The sequence below is a fragment of the Marmota flaviventris genome, chromosome 5, assembly GCF_047511675.1.
Source record: "Marmota flaviventris isolate mMarFla1 chromosome 5, mMarFla1.hap1, whole genome shotgun sequence".
NCBI lineage: Eukaryota > Metazoa > Chordata > Mammalia > Rodentia > Sciuridae > Marmota > Marmota flaviventris.
Genome location: NC_092502.1, coordinates 122,031,547 through 122,051,389, shown reverse-complemented (window position 1 = coordinate 122,051,389; position 19,843 = coordinate 122,031,547). Strand labels below are relative to the sequence as shown.

The window sequence follows — 19,843 nt, the reverse complement described above, 5'->3', positions numbered from 1 at the left end:
TGTTCATCAATGTTTAACAACCAGCTCTGGTAGAGGGTAGAACTCTGATTTGTAGCATTTGTTAGTTTCTATGGTGTAAAAACTCTCCTTGTTGCCAATTTCTTTTTTTTTTTAATTTCTTTTTTTGAATTTATTTATTTACTCTAATTTGTTATACATAACAGAAGAATACATTTCAATTCATAGTACACATATAGAGCACAATTTTTCATATCTGGTTATTCACAAAGTAAAGTTACACCATTCATGTCTTCATACATGTACTTAGGGTAACGATGTCCATCTCATAACACCATCTTTCCTATCCCCAAACCTCCTCCATTTTCCTCCCTCCCCTTTGTCCTGTCTAAAATTTCTCCAATCCTCCCATGCTCCCCACCCCATCCCCATTATGTATGTGTATTAAGAATTGTAATGCAAATAATAATAATAATAATAATATTACCTTTGATTAAGTAGAGGGAAGTGAAAAGAGAGGAAGGCAGGGGATGGGGATAAGAAAAATAGTAGAATGAAACAGACATTATTACTGTATATATGTATGTGACTGTATGACCAATGTGATTCTACAATATGTATACTCAGAAAAATGAGAAATTATATCCCATCTATGTATGATGCATCAAAATATATAAGTGTATCCCGGGTTGCCAATTTCAAGCTACTAGTGTGACATCGCTGAAGTTGGAGTTAGGAAGAAGCATGAACTCTGGGTTCCCATACTTCCAAGCAAATCATTAGTTGCTTTTCCTGTCAAGTCACTCCATCACTGCCTCAGGCTGCACAGGATCCGATGGTGGGGGCACCCAGTTTTACCCTGTCATTTAGTAAACAAAGTAAGCATCAATAGCTAGAAAGATATGGGTGCTTCCATATCCGGTATGTGTATACCAAACTAGTGTTGAGGACAAGGGAAAGGGTAAGGCTTCAAAGGTGACTACCACATCCATATGTTAATGACAACTAAAGTATATACAGCCAAAGGTCATATCACTAATCGCAGAAAAGCTGAGATTCAAACACTAGGCCAGGCTGATACCAAAACCCTCCTGTCTTTATGTCATACTGCTTTTCCTATAGAAAGCTTTAAGTTTCACAATGCATTAGAGAACAAAGAAAATTATATTGTATTATTTAGAGTAGATTAAACTGCTATACCAAATAGATCTAAACATGTAATGGCTCAAGACAATAGAATTTTACTCCTGGGAAGAAACTGATGTTGTCTGGGGGGCTGGGGGTTGGGGTGGGGGGCTGTCCTCCATCCAGACCTTCCAGGGACCCTTTTATTCCCTTGCTCTGCAATCCCCTGGGCCATTGTAGTCACTTGTATCCAGCTGTGCCATTTCTTTTAAATTGGCAGCTCTCATACCTAGCTGCAAGGCATGCTGGAACACATAGTTCCTAGCTAGGCAGAGGCTCCCCAGTACACTTGCATGGTAATGGATGGAGAGAGGAGGGAATTTTATGGGCAGCTGTCTCTACATTTTTCTACTATTTTTTGTATAATTTATCTTAAGACCTATAGTAATTCAAAGGTAAATTTTTCTGCCTGGTCTACAAAAAAAATTTTTTTTTTTCAAATAGAAAAGTTGGTGCAACTTAGAACTTTTATTTCAAAAAAAAAAAAAAAAGCAAAGTGTAGTATTCCTCTCTCTTTCTCCATTCAAGGGGGTATATTGGTGAAGACCCTCATGGTATAATTTTCACTTCAGATGTTTAAGGCATTAGGGAATAAAAGCTGCATTGAGACAAGAACTCTGAAAGATTTGGTGAATATTTTTATGTTTACTAAGAAAGTAAGAACTAACTATAGAAAAACAACAAAGATATTCTAAATTTGTTAGTAATAATAAACATATATTGTAGCTTTGAAGTTATAAGAACAGAATATAGAGCCCATTCTAAGTTGAAATCTTGTCTCTGCTGCTTCCCAACTGCATACTCTTGGTTCAGTTATTTAACCTCCCTGGGCTTCAGTCTCTTTGTAAAATGGAGATGATGATAGTGTCTACTGCATAGGGTTACTATGTAGATCAAATAATTCAATATTCATGAAGTGGTTATCACTGTCCTGGCACATAATCAAGATTCGATACAGTTTTATAATTATTTTAATAGTAATTTTTAGCAGCCTATTCAGTCTAGAGACTTCGAGGATTCTCTTCTTACAACCTTTCAGATTTGTTTTATATGCTGCATGTGGTATACACCTAGAGACATTTTTTTTCTTTTTTTCTATGGGCTTCCATTCCAAATGTTCAATGCCATTTGGTTTTATAAACCTTAACTGCCACCTTGACCCAAATCCACTTCTCAAGTTTCCACCTCCTGCCTTCCTCCAACAATAATCTTCACAGAGGCCTTTGAAGCATGGTGAAGTGGAGGCTAGTTGAGAGACTTGCTACTATAATATCACCTACAGTGCCCTTATAGGAGGCCAATTACCACACAGATGACAAGATTTCCTGATTTAAAACATCTGGGAACACTGGGAAGTGTGGTGTCTAGGAAAAGGATAGAGAAATCAAGTTCTAGTCCCCATCTCTCCTGCATGTGTTACACAATAAATATCTACAAGTCCGAGAGGACAGCTTTTGGCCTATTCTCAAGGTTATACTCTTTTTGAGAGAGAGAGAATTTTAATATTTATTTTTTAGTTTTTGGCGGACACAACATCTTTGTTTGTGGTGCTGAGGATCGAACCTGGGCTGCACACATGCCAGTTGAGCGCGCTACCACTTGAGCCACATTCCCAGCCCTCAAGATTATACTCTTAAGTTTCTATGTCCACCTAAGGCAGATCTCACAAACATAGCTATGATATGAATATATTCACATACTGATGGATCTGAAATTCTGTGAGTCAGCCCAATAAATAACCACTAATAAAATTGTAGATGAGAATGTTTTGAATAAATGAAGAAAAACAAAAACATATCTCCCAGGAGGGAAAAAATTTCTTGCACATACATAGTAGATGCTTGATAAATATATAATGAATGAGGTACAAGCTGAAGTAATTCTGCCAGTGCATACTTTTTTTTTTCATTTTAATGCCTGTGATATTTATGTACAGCCAAAAAAATGTCAAATGTTTAACTGGATACTCCAAATGAACTTGACTTAGGAACTGAAGTGTGACTTAGGTGATTCCCAGAAGCACTGTGAGGGAGCAGTCATCTGTAAAGCACGGGTGTAAATTTACTGAAATTGCCATGGTGTATGGGAAATCACTGCAAAGTTTATATCTGGGTGAGAATAAAGAGCTTGGAAATGGTAATTGGAGTTTTTGGTCTAGAGGCAACCTTGTAAGAAAGATGTGTCCTTTATGTCATTAAAAAAATCAAATTAAGGCAATTAAGAGTCAACAGTAGCTTGGTATTTGACATATGCGTCTGTGCAGTGATATAAAGCAGGATTCAAGCAGCACCAAAACCATAGCAAGAGGTTTAATCATGCTTAAGACTCAGAAAGTTGGGCAGGAATCCATGCAAACACTCTTCAAAAAAAGACTTTCTAAGAATGGTGGAAGGAGACAGACTTCATTACCCTATGTACATGTATGATTACATGAACAATGTGACTCTGCATCGTGTACAGCCAGAGAAATGGAAACTTGTGCTCCATTTGTGTACAATGAGTTGAAATGTATTCTGCTGTCATGTATAACTAATTAGAACAAATAAAAAAATTAAGAAGACTTTCTATAAACATGCAAAATCAAGTTGATCCTTAGGTGAATTGTCTCTCTAAAGAATTCAGTGTGTCCATGTGCAGATGCATATCAACACCCAGAATGTTTCCATAAAAGATTACAGGAAAAATCAATCAAAGCAACAGAATCTATGCAAATGACCAACATTTAGGTTTCTCAGTGATGCTGTGTAGTGGATGGAAACTATCATTGCTAGTTGATAATGTTGCATTTGGTCCCCAGTTTCAATCATCCTACAGATAGAGGTAATCTCTTGCTGGAATCCCATTTTTACTCTGCTCCTTTGCTTAAACAAAATTGGTCAGAAGTTGGAACCATTTTCAAAGGTTAAATCTTACTTTTCTCACTTAATTATCTAAGTGAGAAAAAAATGTAAATAATTTTTGGATCTAAATAAAAAATGAGGAAAGCTTATCCATTTCAGTTCAGGACTTGGTGGGTGGGGCAATCAGGGAAGACCTGGGAAATAGCTTCTGTTTGGTATGGATGATATGCTTGACTACCTTTAAAAAGCATATAATTATAATCTAAACGTAGAGCTAAAAAATTAACAGATTTATCTAAACTTTCAAAATTTGTATCCTTGGATGTAATGATTTAAAACTATCTTATGGCAGATGTCAGAGCAATATTCAAAACATTTAACTAATATGAAATCAGGACCCTTTTAAGAATCCCTCTATGTCTCCTTCCTTTTCAGTTAACGTTATGTCTGAGAAGGGGGCTGTCATTTAATCTATTTTCGAGAAGTCAAAATAATTATTTTGTAGATTGCTCAAGCTTTTGTCTAGATACATTATGATTGACAAAGATAGCTCTCCCCTTTCTCTATGTGAGAAACCCCTCCTGCCCCCTGTCTTAATTAATGTTTCATAAAATAAATCTAGAGACATTGCTCCCAGGTTCTGGGAGATTTCCCAACTTAGACCAAACGTGTAGAGGAAAAGAAGAGACGGGGAAAATAAACGCGATACAGAAGGACTACTCGGTTGAAAAAAAGTAAAAAATCATTAACATGTAAATGTTGCTTTCACTTCCCAAAGCACCTTCTCGCAGAGTCTCTCCTGGTGTGCAAGGGTTTCCAATGCCACGTTCGACAACCCGGGCATTGCAGGGGTGGGGACTTGGGGACTGGGGAACCCAGCCCGTCACCTGACTGCCGGAAAGAAGGACGTGCAGCCAGAAGCATCGGATTCGGGGAGGGCCAAGACCTGACGGAAGATGACATGAAAGCTCTTCCTGGCACAGCGTTGGTTCTTACCCCAAACGTGCGCTCTGTGGTTCTGTATATGCCTGCCGAAGGAAAAAATAAAGATCTGCAGGGACCCCCGCTCCTCCCTGTCTCTCTAGCCGGTGGGTGTTTGTGCGGTGGCGGTGGTGGTGGTGCGCGCGGGGGATGGGGGTGGGGGTGCTGTCCCAAATCACAGTTTCAGGATGTGAAGTAAGGATGAGAAACCTTAAAGTTTTGCGATTTGTAGCACGAGGGGGTGGGGATGGGACAAAAGAGCTGGAATGCTTTCTTCAAAACAACACAACTTTTTATTTACTTTTGGTCCGCAACAGCACGTCTGGTAAACGCTGGCTTTTGCTTTGCAACAAGCTACAATCCTGGGCGCCACCTGCGCGTCGGGCGCGGGCGGGCTAGGGGTGGAAGGCTGGTCGGCGCTGGGACCCCAGACATCCACTGCAAAGAGCAGTGCGAATGACAGACTGCAAACCTTCTGGCCTGCGTCCCCTTCAAGCACCATAAATACAAGTTCGAACTAATTATTTCGTTCAGAATCTGCAACTCCCGTTGGGCGCGCTTCATCGACCCCCCCCCCCCACACACACACACGCCCCCAAGCTGGGCCGAGATTGCAGCAAAGGGGAAGAGGCGCAAAGCTACCACCAAGCCCCAGCCTCTCGCCCGTGTGGCCGGGACTACCTGGGGGCGCAGCGGTTGCAGTGCGCCCATCCCATCCCAGAGCGCCGAGCGCGGGCTCTCGGAGCCCACCGTGCTCGCCCTTGTGGAATCGGGCGCACTGACCACTCCCTTCCTTCCACCTGCGCCCACCGCCTCCCCGGGCGCACCCTCCGCCTCCGCCTCCGCCTCGTCGCTGGCCGGCAACCGCGCGCCCGCCCGCGGGTCCTCCAGGCCGGCGCTGGCGGGCCGCGCTCACGCAGATAGCGCAGGCGGTCCTACGCCGGCGGCGCAGCGCCCGCCCGTCCGCCCGCCCCCTGCGCTCTCCCCGCCCCCTCCCTCCCTCGCAGGGGCCGAGCGAATGTAGCCCGCGAGAGAAAATGGCGGCGGCGGCGGGGAATCGCGCCTCGTCGTCTGGATTCCCGGGCGCCGGGGCGACGAGCCCAGAGTCAGGCGGCGGCGGAGGGGCTCTCAAGGCGAGCAGCGCTCCCGTGGCAGCCGCAGGGCTGCTGCGGGAGACCGGCAGCGGGGGCCGTGAGCGGGCTGACTGGCGGCGGCGGCAGCTGCGCAAAGTGCGGAGTGTGGAGCTGGACCAGCTGCCCGAGTCACCACTCTTCCTCACCGCCTCTCCGCCGTCCTCCTCCACTTCCCCGTCGCCGGATCCCGCGGACGCGGCTGCGGGTGGAAGCAGTTTCCAGCCTGTGGCGGTGCCGCAGCCCCACGGACCCACGAGCCGCGGCGGCGGCGCCCACCCTCTGGAGCCAGCGGCCGCGCCGGACAGCGGCGCCCCGAACCCCGTGGGGGCCGAGCCCGGGGAAAAACCGGCGCCTGCAGCCGAGCCGCCTCCTGCAGCGGCCCCCGCCGGGTAAGCAAGCGCGGCCGGGGTGCGGCGGGTCCTGGGCGGGCGGAGGGCAATGAATGAATCCCGGGCACCGCGCACGGAGTCCCGGGGCTCGGCGTTGCGGGGCTCGGCACCACTCGCCGGGACCTGCGCCCACTGGCACCTCGGAGCCCTCCAGGGTCGGCCGGCGTCCGGGTCCCAGCCGGGGGACTGGACGAGGACGTGCCGGAGAGTTTGTTATTGTTTGCAGACATGTGACAGGCGTGCGAGCCGCGCTGAGGGGACCCGTTGGGGAAAGGTGTGGGGCCCCAGCTGGCTTTGTGGGTTTCCGGGGATCGGGGCTCCCCGAGGAGCACGGGCGTCCCGGGGCTGAACCAAGGGTGGGTACCAGCCCAGCGGCGGCGCCCCGGGCGGGTGTCCCCGAGGGACTGGGGAGCGAGGCCCGAGCTGCGCGGGCGGAGGTCGGAAAGGGGCGGGGTGGACTGGGAAACCCAAGGTCGGGTGGGGGGCACGGAAGGCCAAGAAGGCGGCAGGTCCCCGGCTGTGACAGGCAGAGCCCTTGGGCCCGTAGGAGCTTGAGTGCCCGGGCAGGAACCGGGACCGGACCCGGGCGCAGGCGGCGCGCCTCGAGTGCCGGCCGCGGGGGCTCCGGGTGTATCGCGGGGTAACGCCTGTCAAAGCGGCACCGGCTGACCGCTGCAGACTCGGCGGGGCTTGTGGTCTTCTAGGACGTGTGGTTTTTCGAACTGCGACCCCCAACAGCTCCTTGTGTTCTTGGGAATTCATACTGCATCACTAAGACTCCAGTGACTTCTGTTTGGAGTTTGAATTTGGCCTTTGAAGTTTGCATTTGGCGAAGTGGTGTAGGAGCCAGGACCGGATGTGTCAGCCATTCAGTTTCAAAGCGGTGGTGACTGCTCCCCGCAGCCCCTGCGGCGTGGCTGGGAACCGCAGCGCGGGTGCGGTGCTGCCTGCTTGGTGCAGCTGCACCGGCCGCCGCCGAATTCCAGGGGTCACGGTGCTGTGGGCTTCGGCTCAGATGGGTCTTATGGTGCACGTGAATTAGGAAATGTGTAAGGTAATTTGGCTCCTCGGCCTCACACTGTTTTGGCTATTGGAAATTTTTCTGTTAAAAGAAGTTCTTTTAAGTGTGACAGCTATAGTCTTTTTTTTTTTTTTTTTAAACAACTGATAGTAATTGCAAAAGCACAAAGTGTTGATGGGCGTTTAGAGTTGCTGGAAATATTTTCGTAATAGTCACTCGCTGCTCTATAGAATTCCCTGACATTTATTAAGGGAGTAAAGTGTGTCTACTGTGAGATGCGTCAGACAGTAGGTTTTGGTTAATTATTTAATATGCTTTGATTCTTTTTTGTGCACTTGTATGTTGGTTTAAAAACATGGTCCGTTTATTACTTGGAAGTCTTCCCCTACCAAAAAATAAATAAAATCTAAAAAATATGCTTAGCACTGTACCATGGCGATATTACAATGAAAGGAGATTTGTGACTGGTACAGTTTTCTGTATGCAGTGGTACACATAACTTAGTCTTACAAGAAGAAATGTTGCTCCACGGTGTCTTGTTTCTGTGCAGATCAGATTAAAACTCAATCAGAATAATTCTTAGAAGGCAATTGTTACTACATTTCGGATTTTTAAAAAAATTGACCCCAAATTTGAGAAATTAATTTTATTTATTTTTTGGATATAATAAATAATTTGTGAGATTCAAAGACTAAGTAATCCATGCTTAATTTTTGTTTCCTTTCTTTAAGGGGGGATTTAATTGCACAGTATATTAAATAATGGATTAGTAAGCATAATATTTTTTCAAACAAGTAATTTTATTAACCAGAATGCTCTTGGTTCATCCCAAATGTCATATGCAAAGATTTCATTTGTAATAAAATTTTGATCCCTATCTTTTGAAATGTAGTGATTATTTTTTTCAGTTTTCTTGACAGTGGGGTTGAAATTCATTTGAATCTATTGGTGTAAAAACTTAGATTATAGAGAAAAATACTTGTACTATAATATTTCCATGTGTTTTATTTATATTGTCAGATTATTTACCACTTAAAGTCTTAGAAAAAGCTGATTGTAAGCAGTACTATAAGATCTCAGTTGAATTGTGCATTTTCCTCTTTTTGACAGTAGTTATTCATACTTTCAAGAGGAAAATCTAAAACTGAAATTTTTAAATATTTTTGTTTCAACAGTAGTGGAGGTCTGAAGACTTCTCCTACAGAACTACTGAATTTTTTAAAAAGAGAGCTTTGTAATTTTTACTTAAGAATTTCCTTCAGTTTATAATTTTGGATGTAGAAATTGGAAGTATAGGAAATACATTTACAAATAATAAATTATATAAGAAATACCCATTAAAATCAAAGATTTTATGTCTATCCCTCTTCAGGGTAATAACTGAAATCAGTGAAAGTTTAGTGCCTGTAAGTGGCGCCCAAGGGTTTGGGATTTTTCCTTATATTACAGAATTAGGGGCTTTTTCTTCCTATTTACTGTCTTTGAAGAAAAATTACAGTGTTACTCTCCATTGAACAGGCTATTGTGAGTTTGGTAGATATAATTACTCCATCCTATTTTTGTAACTTAAAAAACCAAACTATCAATTTGCTGGCCCATGAAAGAACAAGATATGCTGTACTTGTTAGTGTTAGTTTTTGCTTAAAACTAAGAATATTTCATAGGCTGCTGTTATATCCTCATATAGCCCTCAGTTTCACTTCCTTTTAGAAGTTGTTGAAATGAAAATACAATTTAGTGACCTGTTACTAGAAAGGACATGTAAGAGTTAGCTAAAAATAAGTCTTTTTAAAAATTAAGTTGGTGATTTTTTTTAATAAAATAATAGAAGTAGTCACATAAGATAATCTTATATGATTTTGTGTTGTAGTTATAAATTGTGTCCAAATTCCATTTAAAATCAGGTAAAAAAAATGGATTCTTCAAAGATTAACCTTATTAAATATAATTCTGGAAGAGAAATATCAGAGCTAGAATTGTTGCCAACTTTTGTTTTCTTTTCATATCTGATCTTGGCAAGAGTGACTGGTTAACCAACATTCCTTAATATATGATTTCCAATACACTATAATAACTCCATTTTGTTAGATAGGAAAAACAGGAAGTAACCCTGTTCATTGATATTCTTTCAAGTCTTCTGTAGCACCTCAAGCAAAATATGTTGCATGTTTTAGAAATGGTCACTGACTTGTCAACTTGAAGATTTCAAAATGTGGGAAGAAAGGAGTGTTCTTTTGGTTTCACCAAGAGCAAAAAAAAAAAAAAAAAAAACTAGCTACAGCTTGCCTAGGCTGAGTCTGCTAATCAGTCCTTGACACTGGCTATGTGCATTCCAAAGGAAGAAGTGATAGGGTGGCAAGTAGTGGGGAATGGATTTCCCCTAGTTATAATACGGGGCAGTCAGAAGTGCTCTGAGTTAGAAAGCACTACTTTTGCATTCTGTATCCCACTCATTTTCTTGGGTTGAGAGATATCTCTTGGTATGGAACGCAGTGGAAAAATATGGCCTGGAAAAGCAGTTGTCTTCAGAGTCTGCTTAAGAACTCCATCATGTGAATTATACCTCTAGCCATGGAATGCTTTGCTTGTATAAGATATACCATGTATATTCCTTAGACTTAGTTATTTCCTTAGTTCTGGCCTCCTCTTTTAATTTTAAGTCTAAAGTGAGAGCTACTTTAAAAAGTAAATGGGAGCTGGAAGTGAGGCTCATCAGCAAGGCCCTGGGTTGGATCTCCAGCATCCTTCCCAAAAGTTAAGTAATTGCACAGAATATTAATATGATGAAGTGTGCAGTATTAGGAATAAGCCAAAGTTGTCTTTAAGAAATAATTTTAAAACATTTTATTTTTTTTTAATTGAAGCACAAGAACATTTTAATCATGAAAGAAATCAGAACCAGAATTAAAAGGTTTATTGCAATGCAGTGAGATTAGTCAGGTACTCTTAAAATTACAAAAATATCAGGATTGTACCTGTGGCTTTTAACATGTTAATTGAGCATATAGATAGGTGTAGATAGCTTTTATATATCACTTTCCTTGTCTTTTATGTTGGGTAAGATACACACACACACACTTTTTTTTCTTATTTAATCATCTTATTTAATCTTATATAATCATCACTATAGCCCTCTAAGGCATTGTAATTTCTCTTTTCAGGAGGTTGAAACTCATTGGGGATGGTAAAACTCCATGATCATACAACTAGAAGTCAGAGCTAGGATGCAACCCCAAGTCAGTCTGACTCTGTAGTCCATTGCTTTTCATTACTATGTGCTTCTTCCGTCTTCTTTTTCAAATTAACTGAAGGTTTTAAGAAGACAGTTGTTTTGCAGGAGTTCTGATAGACCACTAGCTTGGTCTCTACTCAGTGCTGCATTCATCTGCTAATACTTACATGATGCACATCTTTCTTAAACCTGCCTTGTACACCTAATACAAGTAAGTAATATTCAGGATCCTCCAACATGCTAGGAAAAGAGGATAAATGATTAGTGTCAATGTTTCTTAGATTTATTGGTTTTTGCTATATTAAATTATATGTGAAAGGAAATAAAGAATATGGACTGTCATTCATTCATCTTGATAACCACACAGGGTGAGAGACTTCCAGTATTGCTGGATCCTGCCTCTTTGTTACTGTATGAGATTTCATTCATTCAACCTTTATGAACCTTTGCAGATAATTGATAGTAGAGGAGAGGGTCAGCAGTACATAGCCTCTGTTTTGTTTAGTAGATGAGGATATGGAGGGGCACCCAGATTAAATATTTGTGCTCTGAGTCTCATCTACAACATTCCATACCATATTCCTGTGGCCAACCAGTGTTACCTTCTTAATTTTCTAAGGAATGAATTGGCCTTAGTAGTTGTGAGGGGTAGGTTTGTCTTATCTTTTGCTTATACATTCAGCCTGCTAGTTTTTGCCCGTTTTCTTTTGGTGTCCCCCCCCCCCCTCCTTAGGACAGAGATGCTTTAGTTTAGGATCACAGAAATGGAAAAAGAAATCTAGATACAGATTAGTTTCAAACTATTTTTCTACCTACTCTTAAGAGTAATATAGATGGAGCTGCAAGTCCAGACATGATATTTTTTTTCTTTTGCAAGAGAAAATTAAAATGAGGGCATGAGGAACAAGAAATTCAGTGTCTGCCAACATTGGTTTTAAAATTCAGTCAATAATAAACAGCAACTCTGCTCATTAAAAAAACTACGTAGGGAAATGTAAAATATGCTCTAGGGCATAAGATGATCAAGAAGATATCCTTGTGTTCATCTGCCTATGGCATGTCACTGTTGATTTAGGTATGTTTGGTATGGAAGGGAGTTCTATATTATTAGTGACTGACTCCTTTGCAATGCCAGGCTGGTTAGTTTGATGTAATAGATTGAGATGTAGAATGGTAAGGAGAATCATTAAGACCCACTAAGTATATATTTCTGAAAGTACACTTCTGTCACCTGGGATTTATTAATGTGGCCATTAAACCTCTTAAAGAGGAAGTTCTTGGAGTTACATGGTACAACACGCACATTTCTATCATTAGTGTATTAACTAAGTTTATCACATGCAAGCAGGATGATGATGGGTATATATGGAATGAGGAGAGTGTGGATACTGGGCTTTGTGTGGATGCACTGTTCTTGACAAGTAGATGTTATCATTACTTTTCTGTGTTGCCTAAATAATCATTTAACTGATATGTTATCAAATAATCTTCAAACTGGTCTTACAGCATTCTGAATACCAAATATCAGTTGTTAACAGACTAGGAATTCTATCTTACTTTTTGTATCATCTCCCAGCATGAGTTTTTATGTTTTATACATTGCTTAATATTTAGTTGCAGTAATTGATATTTAATAAGCAGTCATCGATCATTATGACCAATTCAATATAATATAAAATTTAAATAATTAGTGTACTTCAATGACTTAAGTATAGTTATAAAAAATTGGAGCCACGTTCAAGCTGTCAAATAATTGATAAAATTGAGTTCCTCTGTTTGAAACAGTGTTACTTATGTTAATGAGTAAGCCCTCCTGATTTTTCTTAACCTTGGCAGTTCTTCCTTGGTGGCCGTCTTCATCCCCTGGAACATTAATGCTAAAAGACCCTTAGGGTGTTCCTAGGCCTTTCATTCTGTGTCCTCCATACCAACTGAGATTCATTAATGCCCTTTGATCGGTTATTGGCCATTCACAAGTGATTTCAGAGGTTATTTTCCCAGTTACGATCTCTCTTAAACTTAAGATCTACACTTAACTATCTGCATGATACTCTGCACTCGTATGTCCAAGTCCAGATTCACAGTCTTCACTAAACCTTCTGCTAACATGCTCTCTGTTCATTAAATGGCAGAATTAGAATCTAGGAGTCATCCTTGACCCTCATGCTCCCCTTCTTAGGTGCTGGTGATTTGAGCTGCCATCACATCCCAGTCTCAGCATCCATTATCTAGTTTGGACTGATGTCACAACCCCCCTCACACACTGCTACATTATAGCCCTTTTCCCTCCCAGTCTGCTCTCTGGATTATGTGGCTAGAGATTAATCAGATCTTAACTTATTCCCTCCAGAAAAGTGAAATGAATTCAATTGAATTTTAAAACTTTTCAAATGCTTTCCATTTGGATAAAGACAAAATGAATCCTTAACTCGCCTTACCAGGACTCTTATCTGCCTTTCCAGGTCTGGATCCATCTGACACATGCCCTTGTTCTCCCCAGACCTGACTTCTTTCATTTCCTCAAGTTTAGCATACTGCCTCCTGCCACAGGTCCTTTGCATGCCCCCTCTGCCAGCAACTCTCTTCCCATTCCCCATGTCAGCTCTTCTTTGTTAAGACATTAGCCCATTCACAGATTACCTAGTCTGGCTTTGTGGTACAGCATCCCTACTGTCAATATTGAGATTTATACTTTATTTTCTCAACCGGCTGAACAACCTTCTTCCCCAGAAGATGGCAAGACCTGAGTGTACAGGGCCTTTGACTGGTTAGGGACTCAACACCTAGCAAAATGCCTGCTACAAGATGAATATTTGGTAAATATTTATTGAATAAAAGGAGAAAGATAATGCCATAGCGTGCCCAAACTAGTGGGGTCATCTGTTCTTCCTTTTTGGTCAGACGTAGTTTAGGACCTAGCTAAGAAGAGGTTAAAACGCAAAATCTTAGACTATTGGTGTTTCCAAATTATTGGTTTGTGATAGACTCATTGGGAGATACCCCGACTTGTAGATATGCCTGGTACCTCAAGCCTCAAGGAAGCTAAATAAGGTTTACAGCAAATAGCTATATGTATGATAATTTTATAAGTTAGAAGCATGTGCTATGCATATGTAATTCTCCTATACTTTCTAGGGATTCAAGAATGTTTTTCCAGGAATAACATTGTGCATAAAAATGTTATGCATTGACATAACTGTTTGTTTTTCCAGGTTCTCAGAAAGTAACCTAAAGTTAAATACCACTTTTAGGATTCTTGTCTTGAAAACTCTAATCTCATCCAGAATTGACTAATTTGATAAGTCAGCCTCAGATAATAAAAGTTCACATTTGCGTTAAAGAAAAGATTTGTTAGACAACTACTATACAGTGTTTCAGGAGCTAAGAACCCGTGTAACAGAAAACTTAGTAGTGGTAACTAAACCCAGCAGCATCCCTTATCTAGAACACAGTTTAGCACTAAGGGGAAAAAAAAATGTCTCTGAGCAGCCAAAGGTTCTGAAACAAAATCTGTGCTTTGAAGTCCTTTGATTTTACACTCAGAAGAGTGTCCAGGACATTTGCTGGCTGTTGACACTTATCTAAGATGTTGTCCTTGCAGTTTTGTTCATTTGGTGTTCCTAACACACAACTTTTAACAGCAGGAGGGATGGCAGTGTGAGCTGAGCCAGAGGCAGGCAGGTTACCTTATGGCAGCAGGGTTGGCTGACCTCACAGACACAGGGGAGGAAGGCAGAAGAGAATTTTAAAACAGTGCATTCGGGGGCCACCTGGTGTTGGGACAGCTAGGTCCACCTGGATAGCCTCTAAAATTATATATTATTAAATCATAGCACTCACTATTCAACATTACTTTTTGAAATAACTTTCCTAACTTGTAAAATAAGTGTGATCAAGACTACATGATTATTTTTATTTGTCAGAGCTACTGTAGCTCATTATTAAAAAGTTATCTTGTTTCTATAGTCTCAGTGAATTAAAGTTGAAAAGTTATAATTTATTTCTATTAAGGAAAACGATCCTTGAAGTGGTAAACCTCTAAATTATCTGAGTTGTAGTTCTGCGGCCCTGATATACTAAATTAAGAGGCATACTTTAGAATTACATAAAATTAGGTGCTGCTTATTAGAAATGTCTTGTGGATTATCTGTATGGAAAACTTCTTTGCTTTATTTGTTGGCCTATGTCATTTTATACCCTACAAGTTATTTGAAATACTTAATAAGTATTAAGACACACCAATGTATTCTGACCTTTTTCCTAGTTAGATTTCGAGGAGTAAGGTTCCAACTCTGTAGCATTGACCAAATTATATAATTACTGGTAGCTTTTTCATTGAAATGAGATGGTTTCACAAACATTCTTAATGTCTACATGTTCTAAAATGATATTTGTATCATCAAACAGCACTTCATAGTTTCTTGCTTTTCCCCCCCTAAAATATCTTAATTGGCTATAGCTATTATCAATTTCCTGAACTTCCATTAGTGCTCTTAATTTATTTTTATTGAACCTTAGATTTGAAAAAGGTGCAACAGATTGATGTAAATATCAATACCCCTGAAAACATTTTTACAATTTTAATCTAAATTTATTTTGAATTTTGTAAGTACATTGTATGCATTCTGGTACAAAGCATCTTCAAACCATTATACTGTATTATAACAAGATTATGATGTTATATCTGGCATCTCAAGGCCTTGATGGTATTTAAAATTTATAGAATTTAATTTCAATAACATCATTGAACAGTTCTTTTGAAAGCAATGGAACAATTTTTTAAAAAATGATGTCTTCATTATTTAATAAATAGAACCATACTATGTGTATTACTGTACAGTGTGCTTTTTTTCTTAACAGTATGTTGTAAGTTATCTTTCTGAACAGAGAGCTGTCAATTAAAGGACTGTGTAGTATTTCATCAACAATATCTCAATTAGCCAGTTTCCTGTTTTTAGACATTTATATTATTTGCTTTTAGGTTCTTATGTTAAGCTTTAGTGACTTCTTTTATATGTAATATTTATATAGTTGGGCCTTTTGTTCTGGACAATAAATATTCAGAAATGGAATTCTGAAACAGGGGTGCGCATATTTAAAATTTTGATACTATAACCAGTTTGCCTTGTAAAACATTGTGCTAGTTTACATTTACCTCATAGTGCATGAGAATGCCCATTGCCCAACATTCTTGCCAATATTGTGTATTATTGGTCTTCTATTTTTGCCAATCTGGTGAATGAAAGATGGCTTCTCACATTTCTTAGCTTTTCGTGGTCACTGTATATTTTGTACTTATTTACAATTTCATGCTTCTTTTGAGTACTTCTTTCTTTCTTTCTTTTTTATATATATTTTTTGTTGTTGTAGATGGACACAATACCTTTATTTCATTTACTTATTTTTAGGTGGTACTGAGGATTGAACCCAGTGCCTCACACATGCTAGGCAAGCACTCTGCCACTGAGTTACAACCTCAGCCTCTTTCTTTTCTTTTTCTTTTTCTTTCTTTCTTTTCTTTTCTTCTTTTGTTGTTGTTGGTACTAAGGATTGAACTCAGAGGTTCTTTACTACCGAGCCACATCTATAGCCATTTATTTATTTATTTATGTATTTGAGACTGGACCTCACTTACTTTCTGAGGAAGGCCTCAAACTTGTGGTTCTCCTGCCTCAGCCTCCCAAGTCACTGGGATTGCAAGTATGCACCACTGTGCCTGGCATTTATTTTCTTTAAAACATGGAAGAGAATTGGTATTTTTCTTATTGATTTGTAGGCACTCTTTGTGTATTGTAATATTAGCCCTGACATTTGTTGCAGCTGTTTTCCTCTATTTTTATGTTATGACTTTGATTATTATTATTTGTCCATTAAGAAGCTTTAATTTTTTTTTCAAATTCCAGTTGTTTTTCTTTGATAACTTCTGTTTAAAGCACATCAAATGCCTTTCAGAGAGGCAGTGCTGTGTAGTAAGAGTATAAGCACCTGAATGCTAGTCAGTTTCACTCCTATCAAGCATTGTAACTGACCAGTTTCTTATACAAGTATTAACTTGTGACTATTAGCTATATAATTATTAGCTATTATTATTCCCTATTGTAAAATTTCTAATAGTATTTTTATGAGTTAAAATACTTTAATCTCATATCCATCTGAAGCTTAAGGGTTGATTTTAGGGATCTAACTTTATTTTCTTCAAATGATTGATTGGCCAGGTGTCCCAACACTGTTTATTGAGTTAAAAAAAAAAAAATTCCCTTTATCATGTAGTAAAATTTTTGCATACTTGGAAATTCTCAAACACATGTATTTCAGACCTTTTTTTGCTCTAAAAGTCTATATTCTTAAATAACAAAATTTCAAGTTTTATAGAAAGAGTAAAAGAAAGCCAGTCATTTACCAGAAAGGAAAGGGTCTATCAGAAGATTATCAGTTATATCTTTGCTGACTCATCCTTATTAATATTTTGGTCCCTAAAATATGTTTGCCTTCAATGATAGAACTGTATGACCAACTGTCATCTGCATAGTTCCTCCTAGGAGGGACAGCTCTGCCAGGCACTTTAGCTATTGTGTATGCATACTGAACCCCAGTCCTCCCAGCCTCTCCATCCTTGTAGTCAGAGCTTCTTGTCCTTTTGGTGGGTGAACACTGCCGCCATCTCCCTGGTTGGTCTGCTGTTAGTCCCCTGACTCCTTCCTCTCACCCTGTACTCAGTCACCCATTCTGTCTCACTTCTCTCTAACCCTACGTCAACCCACTTTTCTCTACGTCCATGGCTGCTCACCCAGGGTCTGGACAGTCAGCCTTTTCTTCATCCTCAGGATGAATTTGAGACTTAGAAGTCCCTGGGGGTAGGACTTTCCCACTCCTCGGCACCTCCTTCCAGGTCACCCTCTCCTGTCATTCCATACTGCTCGTGTTTGTGTCCCCCGGCTGGCCTTGCTTCCCTCACAGGGTGCCGAATGCTCCTTCCCTTATCCAGTGTACTCATTCTGCCTCCTCTGTGAGATATTGGTTTTTGTTTATTTGTTTTTTCCCGTTTGCAATAAATTATTGGCATCTTACTAAAAGCAAAGGTGGCTATTGGTAGAAATCAGCACTATACTGTGAGTGAATTCTGCCGAACTCTACCGTTTCTCAATATTTGAGTTAGAGTTGACACCTGTTAAACATTTACTTTTTCCTTTATCATCATAGATGTAGTCATGACTTTCTGAGCAATAGTATTTTCAAAGAGGTGTATTTAAAGCACATAGTATTGTAAAATGAATCAAAATTTCCTATTAATTTGTATTAAAATTTCAAAGGAGAAGTCTCGGGGGGGAAAAAAATGTTGATGCTTAGCAAAGGTTGTCCTCTAGAATAATCCAAGGCCTTCACAGGTCAAACAACAGATAAGCTCAAATGCTTGAAGCAGAGAGCTTTACTAGGGCATGGGCATGTCCATCACAAGATTTATATCAGCTGCTGGACCTCTGTAGGCAAAGGTCCCAGCAAGCTGATGGATTATAGGTAAGCAAGCATGTCATGTGAGGCCCATAGAATCCCCTTTGGTCTAGTCTTTGGGTGTTTCTAGAAAAATAAAAGGGCAAAGTAGTAAGCATGCCAGAGTGAGTGCCCATCATCAATGCTGCCACCAATCCTGATGAGGAGGCACATATGCCAAGGAAACTTAGTGAATGCTGTGCAATGCTGGGACCCAGTGGGGAGGAAGTCTCCACCTGCTGTCACTTGGCCTACAGGGGAGTTTACCTGATGACAAGGGTGGTTCTGGCCTTAGTCAGCTGAGTATGGGGGAGATGCTGGGATATTTGAGGTGGTGTGCCTAGTCCTAAAGAATGCAGAGGAGTGAAATAGGCAAAAGGAGCTTACAGGGGGTTTCCTGGCTTGGGGCTAGGTGGAAACCCCACAGGCCCAGAAATTAGTTGTAGGACCATATTCAGGGTGGCAAGTATAGTTCAGGTAACCCCATCTGGGTGGAGACAGGGTGCAGACAGGGCCCAAAGACCAAGATGGGGACAAGAGTCAGGGCTTTAGCCAAATAGAACCAGGCAGAGCTCTCTGCCTTATTATTGTTCTGTTTTCCAATCGTTAGATCTCAATGCTTAGGACAAAATAAAAAGCCTTTGTAGCTGGACAGGTAACCACAGTGCACTAGGAAGTGGGTCAGGAGGCCCAAAAGAGGAGTTGCACCAGACCTAGACAAGAACAGTCTAAAGTCATACTTCTGGGAGCTGTGGCTCTTCTACTCCAAGCTGTTCCCCATGATTTCCAAGATTTGCAGATTAGGAAATGTTCTCTTGCACAATGAATTTCATCTACTCTTCTGAATGTGGTTTTAGAATTGTGCATTTTCATTTCATATAGTACTATGTGGAGATTCAGAAGGTCAGCCTGAGGAGTCTGGCTTATTAGGTACTTACTGACACTGGATTCTGGGAAAGTCACTTCATTTCTTTGAATCTGAAATTTCTCATCTCTAAAATGGGGTTAGTGGTGGTAATTAGCTGATATAATGAAACATGGTTCTTTTTCTAAGTTTTTTATTAATGTGTATTCATTGTACATGTTAATGGGATTCAGTATTTCTTTTCATATATATACGTAGTGACTGTGAAGACACGCTACAGTACTTTGACTATACCAGAGAGGATGAGGGTGCTCAAGGTTACCTTGCTAGTCACTATTAGTGTAGCAAAGGCAGGTTGTATAGGTTGTGCATCTTCTTTAAAGCAATTATTTTTTCCCTATCATTTTGAAAGAATTTACTAAGAAAAATTGGAAAACTGAAACATTTAAAATTCTGTGATAGGGGTAAAGCATCTCACCAGTAGTGGATAGATCAGGGTTCTCATTACTTTGTGACCTAAGGCAGGTCTCCTGGGTTTTGTTTTCTTATCTCTGAAAATAAATAGATTGGCTTACATAATCTTAGTTCCCTTCAAGTTCTTGTAACTTTCCAAAAATTTAATTTAAAATTATTTCTTATGATTAAATTTATCTGTAATTATTGAAACAACAGATAGTTCTTTGAACTTATCAACTCTTGGGATTTTAAACCTGGGTACCAGCAACCATGAAAAGATATACAAATGAAAAGC

General features: G+C 40.4%; 1 protein-coding gene across 3 annotated transcripts in view; it reads left to right on the top strand.

Moving 5' to 3' along the window:
* The first annotated feature begins 4,799 nt into the window (after window positions 1-4,799).
* The window catches only part of Map3k1 (mitogen-activated protein kinase kinase kinase 1), a 79,794-nt gene continuing 64,750 nt past the window's right edge, over window positions 4,800-19,843 (top strand). For 2 of the 3 annotated variants that reach the window (XM_027938111.3, XM_071612600.1), the window contains exon 1: window positions 5,990-6,486. In XM_027938111.3, the coding sequence (XP_027793912.3) occupies window positions 6,002-6,486 (485 nt within the window). In that variant the 5' untranslated portion in view covers window positions 5,990-6,001. Of the gene's footprint in view, window positions 5,072-5,989; window positions 6,487-19,843 lie in introns of those variants that run through there. The other variant, XM_071612601.1, reaches the window with a different exon arrangement.